This window comes from Austrofundulus limnaeus, unplaced genomic scaffold (genome assembly GCF_001266775.1).
Source record: "Austrofundulus limnaeus strain Quisiro unplaced genomic scaffold, Austrofundulus_limnaeus-1.0 Scaffold5, whole genome shotgun sequence".
NCBI classification, from domain to species: domain Eukaryota; kingdom Metazoa; phylum Chordata; class Actinopteri; order Cyprinodontiformes; family Rivulidae; genus Austrofundulus; species Austrofundulus limnaeus.
This window is the reverse complement of record NW_013952407.1, coordinates 2388007-2398787: the sequence shown is the minus strand read 5'-3', so window position 1 is coordinate 2398787 and position 10781 is coordinate 2388007. Positions and strand designations below refer to the sequence as shown.

Below are 10781 nucleotides of genomic sequence, written 5' to 3'. Positions count from 1 at the left end.
CTTCAAAAAAATTTTAATCTACAATGTTGACAGATTTTAAATTGGAGAATTTACCAACTAAAAATTTTTGAATTCTTTCAGCTTGTTTCCATCAATTTTAAAATTCACCTAAAGCTTATTTACAGACACATTTATACTGAAATTTGTAAAACACWAAACTTAAATCAATCTGAGWCYTAGAGGGGCTAATATCTGACAAGAKAAAGTAAAAAGTAAACCTAAAACATGATCATAAATTGGTTATTTTATACATTCTACTCCAATSACTCCTTTTAGTTCAAAGATTAGAAACACATTACAAAATAACAGCATTCACACARCTGCTGTTTGTCATTTCTCAGTCAGATAAATGAAAAACTCTAATCTTTGTGCACCTTTTCACGGTCTCTGGTAGGCTGGTGCAGGGTCTGCAGCCACACGTTCCCCAGGGCCAGCATGGAGTATGTGTCGTTCTGCGTGGACGGCTGTTTCAGAATACGCTCAAACTTCTTTTGGCCTGGCCCCCACTCCTGTTTGGCTAAATGAAGGTTTCCAATCAGTGACCAGGCGTCTGGGTGATCCTACACACACAGGAAAAAAAAAAAAACACAATAAGATCATGTTTGAGGGTTTTTCCTCAGGTCTTATAGAAGGATGTTGTAATAGTCAAACAACAGTGAGTTTGTACCTGATTGATCTGCAGGGCTTCTTTGAACCAGTCCGAAGCCTCGTAGAAGTTTCCTTTGTCACGAGCCATCGCACCAAGACGTAAATAACCTGTAGGCCCAGAAATCAATAAAACTGTTCTGTACTAAGTAAATTTAAAACATGCACATTTTTACCACATCAGCTGTGCTCTAATTCAGGGGCTGCATCCTTCGAAGGACCGGCCTACCCGGGCCGGGTTCTTTGTCGACCGCAAAGACCAGAAGAAAGTGGCTGTGAAATAGGTCTAGGTCTATGCTTCAGCTTTATTCCCACCTTCACCCCGGCATATATCCTGTCGCCTAGTAATCGTGAAGACACTAAACAGAAGCAATGAAGAGCCAAAATAGATCAAATTAGCTAAATATATTTTATGGCCATTTATGTTTGAAATTTTGTAAAAATTATAGATGTTGTTTGTTTGTTTTTTGTTTTCAATTTGGGCCGTTGGAATGTATTTAAGTTAATTTGTAACCTAAACCTGCAGTTTAATTATTGTATTTGGAAATGTTATAATTACTTTAAGACCCTCCCATCAGTTTAAGTGATTTAGAACACACGGTGGGGCGTGGTGGAGATGGTTTTTTGTTTGTCAAATGCCCGGTGTGACGATGGGTGGTTTTGGTAAAATTATTTTTTGACCACTTTTTGAAACTTCAAAAATCAGATTGGATTATTTTTCATTTGCACCCAAGTTGCAAGAAATTATCAGTTATTTTGTTTGTTTGTTTTTTTGTTGCTAGAAATAAATGATATATTTTTCAAACAATCAAGTCAGAAGTGCGTTCAAGAAACAAACCACCTGTTGCCACCCACAGCTTCTTTTTTTTTTGTTTGGAATAATTACGGCATTGAAGCTGAGAAGGCCGTGACAAAATAAATATATTATTATAAATGAACAAAATTAGCTTAGAGGTAGTGCTTGAAGAACTAAGGGACCCATCTTACGATCTCATTTACAATGATTTCTGACAAGAATAATATTAAAAAAAAAACATGTCTATGCAAATAATGATCCACCAGACCCGTCTCTAAAACTGTGGGAAAAGGAGGACAAATCTGTGGGTCACATTTGGAGAAGTCTCAGAATTTGGACAGCGTTTGGCGCACCGCTGTGGTGTAATCGGCCTTTGACGGACGCAGCCTCTGAATTTGGACACAGCCATAAACGTTGAAGGCTTACAGTCCACATAGTTGGGATGTTCTCTGAGGATGTTTTTGTAGAGTTTCTCAGCTTCGTGGAATTCACACATGGCCTCGTACAAACGGGCCAGGTTGTAGGAGGTGGTGACAGAAATAGCATTGTAGTAATGCTCGTCGTGCTCTCCCTCAGCTTTGGCTCGCTCCAGGGATGCAAGAAAATATTTCTGTTGGAGAAAAGACATGGCGTCAACCTTCAATCAGTCTGAGTAATCCTGRTGAACATCAAATTCTGGACAGTTTATGAACATAAACATGTTGTAAAATGTATGTATTAACGTTGTAAATAAAATTTTTAAAAAATCTGTCTTTTCGGTTTTCGAAGTCAGTCTCTGCAGAAAATACAACCCCTGGCAAAAAGTATGGAATCACTCAATTCTGAGGAAAAAAGTATGGAATCACTCAAATTGGAGGTAGAAAATAAGGACACACCCTGTCAATTTCCTATCCCTAAATGGACACCTGCCTCAGATTAGATCTGCTCGTTAGTCTGCAGTTAAAAACACCTGCAGTCATGACACCGTGGAGGGCTGAGTGATTRCATTTTTCTTTCCTGTGCTTGATCAATAAAAGTAACATTCACTGACTTTCACAACAAGTTGAACTTTGGAATGACCTTATTATTGATCTGAGTTTGTTTTACAGAATGAAATGTCTGAATGAGTGCTCATCCAAGACTGGTGATTCCACACTTTTTTGTCAGGGGTTGTAGCTGAACTGTCTGATGTTTATTACCTTTGCTTCTCCCAGGTTCCCCAGTCTGAAGTGCAGAGCCCCCAGGTTGTTAAGGATCTCAGGGGGAACGTCAGCCTGGACCTTCTCCTGTAAGATGCGAGTGGCCGTGCCGTAAGCCGAAAGCGCGCCTTGGATATCTGTCTGCTCCAAGATCTGAGCCAGTTCAATCCATGCCTCCACATCATCTGGATACTGCTCTGTTACCTTCTTCAAGTGGCCCTAGGACACGAAAACATGTACCAAAATTTACCAGTGACCATAAAACTTTAGACTGCATAGATTGTGTCTTTGCCAGATGATGCAGAAACAGCCTACCTTTGCTATGTCTCTCTTTTCCTGATCATCAGACGCTGCATAAAGAGACCCCAGGATTTTCATTGTTTCATAGTTGTTGGGATAAGCCTTTAACACTTTTTCAAAGCACTGAGCTGCATTTTCCTTGTCTCTACGATACACATACATCTGTCCAAGACCAAAGAAGGGCAGCACGAAGGTGGATGAAGCAAACTGAGTGGCCTGGTAATAATACTGAAATGCCTGGTCGTAGTCCTCCTGAAGAAAAGAAAGGTATATTATACACACCCACAGAGTGATAACTCTGATCAGTCAGTCAGGTTTGGCCTTACCTGCACGTGGAATGAGCGTGCTAACTGATAGCAGCTCTCAGCCTGCATGGCCTCAACCTCCGTGTTGTGGAACGCATGCAGGGCGAGATGTTGCACTTTACTGTAGTCCTGACAGTGAACACAGAGACCAGTTAAAGGAGGCAGATTTTACACTTGTGTCAGGAATCCAAAGCGCAACAAACTGCTGACTACCTTTTTGAAGAAGAAGTGGTTAGCGAGGTGGTTAAGCACCATGGGGTTGCTGGGGTCGATGGTGTAGGCTCGAGACAGGAGCTGAACTCCGTTCTTGATGGAGTCTGCCTCTTTGTTGTTGAGCTCCAACACCGCCAAACCAACCAGAGCTCCAACACACTTTGAATTCAGCTCCAGAGCTCGACCGAAAGCCAGACGGGCCTTCTCCAGTTTGTTTAGTTTCACAAAACAGTGGCCCATTCCCAGCCTTACCTCAGCTGGAGAAGATGGGGAAGAAAAAAAAACAGTTTGTGTAAATTCAAAGTATTATCAAACTATTACTGAAATAAACTATTACTGTTCTGTCCTAAATGCACAAAAGAATGTTATCGCAGATCATTCCTGCCATCAGCTGTTAGCCTTTACAACCATCACCACTCCCAACAATCTTGAGAAGCATCCATGTTTATGTTTGCACATCAAACAAGTCTACCTCGTAATCATTACATATTACGTAAAGAATAACCTGTGGTAATTGTACATCTTTTTTCCCTGTACTAGAACACTAACTTAATGACTTAGTTTGACCCAATTTGCACTCCCGAGTTCAACTCCATTTAACAGATCTGTTTTTTTCTTGTAATTTTGTATTTTTCCGCATGGTATCTGGCCTTAATTTGGTAAATGGTAAATGGACTGTACTTATATAGCACTTTTCTATCCATCCAGGACACTCAAAGCTCTTCACACTACAATCTGTGTCCTCATTTACCCATTCACACAGCACTCTATTAGGTCTCTACAAAGCTAACATGTACAATCAGCTATGGAGACTAATCAGTGCCAATCACATTCATACACTGATGGGACACACATCAGAGGCATTAGGGGTTAAGTGTCTTGCCCAAGGACACAACAACTGAGACAGCTGCACGGGAGATCGAACCGGCGACCTTCCGGTTCCAGGACGACGACTCCCCTAACCACTCTGCCACAGCCCCCCCCCCCCCCCCCCCACTTTTTTTTTCATTTTTATCTAATTTCATCTGATAGTCCGGTACAGTAATTATTATTCTTTAATTATTATTCTTATTTTTTATTGTATTCTATGTTTATTTTTGTTGTTACTATCTTTAATTCTATTATTATTGCTACAGTTGATAATGTCACATAGAAATATATTGTTTCTGTGGATTATGCGTGCATGTATTTGCTGCTGCTATTACACCCGAATTTCCCCACGCGGGACAATAAAGGCTGTTTCTTTCTATTCCATTCTATTCAGCTTTTTATTGAGGCATTTATTTTACTTGGTTTTCTTTCACACTCCCCAATGCTCCTCCTCACCGAGCAGTGAAACTTTTTCTGTGTAGTTCTCCAAAAACCCACAAGTAAAACGTACTTCTCCACCCAAACTTTCTGCCTTTCTCTGTCTTTTTATTTTGTTTTTGTGTTTTGTTTTTGTTTTTCAGATGAATTACAGCAATGTCCAGAAAAAAACACTATGTGGAAAATAACAAGTTTGCATGTGATGTTTCTAAAGTTAGTAAGTAAACAAATAAAACACCAGTTCCCAAACTTTCTAGCTTCTAACTCACAAAATAACAGCAACATCTCTGTTGTGCCCCTCACTTCTCCCTTACGTGACTGTWGTTGTGTTTACAGACATGTTTACCTGGGCAGCCGGGGTTTGTACGCAAAGCCTTTTTGTAGTATGCCAGTGCTCCTTTGTAATCCTTTTTATTGAAGGAGATGCAGGCCTTACCTGTTAAACAACACTAATGTTATTACTGAAATCCATCATTARAGCAGTCTAGACTGCTGGCTTTTCTTAAAACTCAACTTACCAAGCAAAGCAGGGATGTTGTTGGTAGACTGGTTGAGTACAAAGTGAAACTGAGCGTCAGCTTGATCCATTTTGTCTCCTTCCAGCAAGCAGAAACAGGCTCGTCCCAACAAGTGGTTCTGATCAAGACAGCAACACGTTATATTTAAATGCATGTTATTTATACATCGATTAAAAAAACATCAACTAGAGCCACTGCAGCACTCTGATAAACGCTACTAACCTGGTCGTACATGATGATCTTGTCTGCCATAGTATATAGCAGGGTGGCCTGCGTGATGAGCTCTTTCTTGGCATCTTTGTTTTTCTCTTTACGCGCTTGCTGAACATAGTAAGCTGCCAAAGTATCCAGACAGGTCATCTGGTCCTTCTCATGGTCTCTGTAGTCAAGGTTTCCATCAATACGGGCAGCTTCTAAAAGCTTGACAAAGTCCTCTGTTTTGCCTTGTTTGTAGTACTCCAACTGAAAAAGACGAGGATGTACACTGACATTAAATGTCACACAACTTTACATGATTTGAACGTGAAATCTAGATTGTGTTCATTTAGACATTTTTCACTTCAATCAAAAGCCTCACTGAGCCGCCGGTAACTGATTAAACAAAAGAAAAAGACAGATTTAAAGAAAGTCATTTCAGGAAAAAAATTGAAATTAAAAAAAGGGCAAAAGAGACAGTGTAGTTGCAGATTAATGGACTGACTCACCGCCAAAGCAATCCAGATGTGCAGCTGCGTGTGCTCCTGTTTCAAGATACTGATGACCTCATCTCCTTCAGGCAGCTGGTCAAAGTCGAGCTCAATAACCTAAACACAACAGTTTGTTACAGTGCTGATAAATAAAGTTCAACCCTTACCGTATGCATCATTCAGGAGAGCTAGAGATTGGTGACAACAGCAGAGATTTGTCAACTGTTTTAGATTTGGCTGAAACGTTTAAAACACAGTTTTTGAGCAGTCAGTAGAAACTGTTAATAAAAATAATAAATTGGCCATTATTTAATTATTACATGAATTGATTTGCTGGATTTAAAAAGAAAACAATGAAACAACTATGCAACAAATTTAATATCTGTTTAATAAACATTATGAAATGCTATCTTACACTGAGATATTTCTTCTTAGATATTTCATAGATGAAACAGTCTATATTCATCTGTATTTATTAAAGTTATTTTTTAAATCATCTGCAGTTTAATTAATCGGGGAAACCCATGTAAGACACACAGATTACAGGTGGTTTACTAAATAAACCGATAACTTCTAATATACACTACAATGATATGGCTCAGGAATTCAAGATTTGTTCATAGACTACCTATTTAAAATAATTATCAGATTTTATTTTACACGAGTGTTCCTGTTTTTTGTTTAGTTTAATATTTGGTGATGTTGCTCACATTTAAATGACTCTCCCTCGAAGTTTTTCATGCTTATATAATTAAGTTCACAAGGATTTAGAATCAATCTGAAACACGCTGTTGTAGCTCTAAATATTGGTATAGCAGATTAGGAAAAGTGTGTAACTTTTGAAAAAGAATGACAGAGATGCGCTGTACACAAGAACTTGAGCTTTTTGATAAACTTTAGTTAACTTCAAGACTCTTATATTCATTTCTTAGAACCTAATAATCGCTTAAATGACAAGTTGACTTGCAAATATCTGAAACTAAAGCCGCGACGCCACATTATTAAATTGTCACTGCGAGGACCGACCGAGCAGAAAGAGTTAGCATAACTGCTAACGTAACAGCAAGGTGTCTAAACAAACATCTGCACCAAAACAAATACATAATTTATCTTTTACCTCATCTGTGTCCCGCAAAGGAATCTCTATGGAGCCCCGAGACATCTTGAATTTGAAGGATAAAACCTTCTGGAGTCAGATATGTATTAATTTAGTACAGAATATCCCACTCCGTCTCRTGCTGGTAGCTACTTAAAGCTTCCGACAAGAAACAAGCGCACCACAGCCTGTGTAACCGGAATTATGTCCGGCTGATTTGGTGAACAGACCAAACGGTTCCTCCAAGGAGCTCTGWCGAAAACAGACTTAGAAAACACGTTTTCCCAACAATTGCACAATTTAACATTTTATCCAAAAAAAAGTCTTTTTTAGATACTTTATATTTAAACTAAACCTGAATATTTGAAGGAAACAATACAGAAAGATATTTTTACCTATGTATTATGCACTGTAAGTTTAATTTTCAAAAATTATCTAACTACATTTAATGTGTAAAATAGTTAYTTAAATTAAACCCACGCAATGCATTTTCTGCAAGGCATCTCTTTTAAGAGAAGGAGGAGAGAGACTAGAAAGAGAGACAGAAAATGCCAGCTGTTGTTGACACGAAGCAGTGAAAACCAGCATACAAGCATCTCAGGCAGCAGTGAAAGATTAGACTGATAAGAATGAACAGAGGCACTAATTTAACATTTTTACATGTTTTTTTTTTCTTTTGCAGAAGAACTGTTTGGACAAAAAAAGTAAGAAATCCTTTTTCACATTTGTTTCCTTCAAAAAAGTTTGATTGCTAATTTACAGCTTATAATTTTAACTTTGAAAACGATCATTGTCATTCTTGTAAATGCAAGACAAATAGCTTTGTTTTAGATATTTTGTTTAGCCATTTGTGAGTTTTTATATTCCATTATTTAGCTCTGATAATGTTTTTATGCTAATCTTTGCTAATGTTATTTCATGACCTGTCTTTCAGTGGGTTTTAGCATGTATTGTAGCTATGAAAATACTTTTTTATAAATAATTTTTATATATTTATTTTGTTAATGATTTTTATTGAAATATCAGGCCATGTAAGAGCTTGAAAATCCATGAGGACATTTCCTCTGAAAAACCTTAACAGAAAAATCATAATGTCTGACAGCCATGTTGGTAAGTGTTGCACAACAGCAATTTCTTCAGAGTACATGTGTAGTGTAATAAAAATAATGTTTGTGCATCTTGTTTTTAAAGCTGTGGATTCTCCAGGCTCTGGAACAGAGGGCATTCTTGATGAGAGTCAAGACACAAACAGATTCTCTGAATATGAGCTCATTGATTTCATGTATAACACCATCAACACCAGAAACACAGGTATCTGACTGAGTAGATTTTCACCCGAACATCATTGTGTGAAACTTGACCATTTTCCCTCTGGTCCTTAGGAGAAGTGTTGGCCTCCACCATTGTACAGTACCTGCAGACACTGGCAGCTCAGACTGCAGATGAGGACAGACTGGCTGCCCTGCAGCGGCTGCTCGATCCAAACCAACAAAACCCACATGTGTCTCGAGACAATTTCCACTCCATCATGAGGGCATGGATTACTCAGTGCAGTCAGAACAGGTGAGTCTGTGCTCTGATAATAATGCTGATAAACATATTGAAATGAATCTAAAGATTACCAGCAAGAAATTTTGTGCATTTAGAAGCAAATAAACCCAGTATTTTTATTTATATTTTTTACTTTTTTGACTTCAGCTCAGATGTGGATGTCAACCATGTTTCCTGGCCAGATGCCATAGCGATGCCATTAAATGGTAGCATCTCACTATTTTTAAGACTTCTAATAAATGTCTTAATTAGATTTAAAAAATAACTTAATCTAATGATCTTTCAGATCTGGATTCACCAGTTTCTGACGGCAAAGCTGTTTTCTCAGAGGTCCAACAGTGTTTCTGGTTCGTTTTGTCACTCCTTCATTTACAGCTTGTGTTCCAATCAGTTTGCTGTCGTACGTCACCACTAACAGTTTGTTTGGCTCCAGTGAAGGACAGGACCTGTCAGGTGCTGTGGCTGAGCTGAAGCACGCTAACCGTAAGCTGAGCGAGCAGAAAAGCAGTCTGCTGAGGATGTTGGCCCAGTGTGAAGATGTAAACCTGCAGCTCAGTGCTGAGGTCACAGAGCTGCAAACAAAGCTGGTCAGGTGAAAGAGCACCTGATGTGTTTCCTTTAATTCTTGAATTTCATTATATATTTATAAATGTAGTTTTCTTGTTTTGTTTTTTTTTTTACATTGGATGTGAGTTAGAGGTGTGTGCATTGTAAAGCTCTGTGTATGTGTGTGAGTTCAGTGTTCAGCGTTCAGCCATCAGAGCTCGATCCCTGACAGAAGAACTGGAGGAGACTCATCAGATGTTAAAAGAGGCTCAGGAAAGAGTCATTCGCACTCAGGGGAGCTTCACAGAACTGGTATTTCAAATGTTCAGCAGCTCAAAACAGAAACATCAAAATGATCAAACTCCTCTTTGTTTGGCCATCTTTTTTCACGTGACTCTCTTTTTATCAGACCAGAGAAGTTGAACATCTCAAGATTTATATCAGAGAACTCGAAGACAAGGTGATGTTCATCGGTTATAACATCCTATTTAACCTTTGAACAAACAATAGTCGTAACTTTATGATGAAAATGTTTGTTTTTTGCTACACAGAATGAAAAACTCTCCTTTGAACGCTCCTGTGCTGAAGACAATCTCAACAAACTGAGGAAGGTCAACACTGAGTTGAGGGTACGAGTGAGTTTGTTTCGGTGTTATGTGCTTATATTTCGAGTTAAATATCTAAATGTGAATCTTCACAGGCTGAACGTGAAGAAACTCTGCTTATGTTGGTGCTGAGAGAGAAAGAAACAATAAAGGTTTGTCTTTTTGTGTTTGTGTGGAAGAGATTGTTTTGGGGTTTTGAATTCACTTCTTAATTTTGCGATTCAGAAAGACATTTTTTTGGAGAAAATGAAGAACTTTCATCTGGAGAGTCACACAATGATAGAGGTACATTTGACATAAAATAATTTAATTTAGAGGATTTAAAACTAATTGTCACAGCTTCTAAAGTATCCTAATGATTGATTTGTAATTAGCTGTTTTCCCAGCCCACTCACTGTGTTTCGGTGTTGCAGGAACTGCAGTCGGAGTTGATAAAGTTAGAGGAACATTCCCACCAAATTCTTTTAAGGTAATTTTAAGGAAAGACATCTCTGGGACGCTAAGTGTAAAATAAAATGTTTTAAAAAAAATCACTAACCCATTTTTATTACCCAGCTCACTGCACTTACATTTAGCTTCTTCTTTTTTTTTTTTACCAAATATTAATCAAGTTAAGATAATGGATGGATAGATGTTATATGTAAATGGTAAATCCTAAATCTAAATGTAAAAGTTAAATCTTAAATATTGCAGCCTAATGAGAAAGAGTATGTTTAAGAATGTTTTATTTAAATTTAAAAAAAAGAATGTTTGCTGTTGGTGTGCAGCTTTTGTTATGATGTCATCATCCTGCAGCAAAAGTACTTACTTACTTAAAGTACTGCCCATGTTCTTAACTAAATATTCCCATTAAGAACTTGCAGATGTTGCCGGTGTCTGATTTGATTTGATTTGATTTATTTATTTAACAGGAAAAGATTATTAAAAATCAAGCCTGACTCAGCATAATTGCTGTTTTACAGCAGGTTCCTGTTCTACAGCACACTCAGAATTACAGCATCACAATCACATCATTATTATTACACCATAGACAC

The 10781-nt window shown here is 38.0% G+C and overlaps 2 protein-coding genes across 2 annotated transcripts in view; one reads left to right on the top strand and one right to left on the bottom strand.

The window, feature by feature from the left end:
• Positions 1–7227, bottom strand: part of ctr9 (CTR9 homolog, Paf1/RNA polymerase II complex component) — a 13489-nt gene extending 6262 nt beyond the window's left edge. Inside the window, exons 1-12 of the mRNA XM_014026933.1 lie at positions 7067–7227; positions 5968–6066; positions 5486–5725; positions 5264–5381; positions 5092–5181; positions 3438–3694; positions 3246–3353; positions 2935–3171; positions 2620–2838; positions 1868–2051; positions 668–756; positions 375–560 (exon numbers count right to left, since the gene is read on the bottom strand). Of these exons, the coding sequence (XP_013882387.1) occupies positions 375–560; positions 668–756; positions 1868–2051; positions 2620–2838; positions 2935–3171; positions 3246–3353; positions 3438–3694; positions 5092–5181; positions 5264–5381; positions 5486–5725; positions 5968–6066; positions 7067–7111 (1872 nt within the window). The 5' untranslated portion in view covers positions 7112–7227. The remainder of the gene's footprint in view (positions 1–374; positions 561–667; positions 757–1867; positions 2052–2619; positions 2839–2934; positions 3172–3245; positions 3354–3437; positions 3695–5091; positions 5182–5263; positions 5382–5485; positions 5726–5967; positions 6067–7066) is intronic.
• Positions 7228–8071: 844 nt separating this feature from the next.
• The window catches only part of LOC106530154 (protein Hook homolog 2), a 7616-nt gene continuing 4906 nt past the window's right edge, over positions 8072–10781 (top strand). Inside the window, exons 1-12 of the mRNA XM_014025738.1 lie at positions 8072–8155; positions 8237–8356; positions 8428–8608; positions 8744–8802; positions 8883–8943; positions 9030–9188; positions 9337–9454; positions 9552–9602; positions 9694–9771; positions 9843–9899; positions 9973–10032; positions 10161–10216. Of these exons, the coding sequence (XP_013881192.1) occupies positions 8095–8155; positions 8237–8356; positions 8428–8608; positions 8744–8802; positions 8883–8943; positions 9030–9188; positions 9337–9454; positions 9552–9602; positions 9694–9771; positions 9843–9899; positions 9973–10032; positions 10161–10216 (1061 nt within the window). The 5' untranslated portion in view covers positions 8072–8094. The remainder of the gene's footprint in view (positions 8156–8236; positions 8357–8427; positions 8609–8743; positions 8803–8882; positions 8944–9029; positions 9189–9336; positions 9455–9551; positions 9603–9693; positions 9772–9842; positions 9900–9972; positions 10033–10160; positions 10217–10781) is intronic.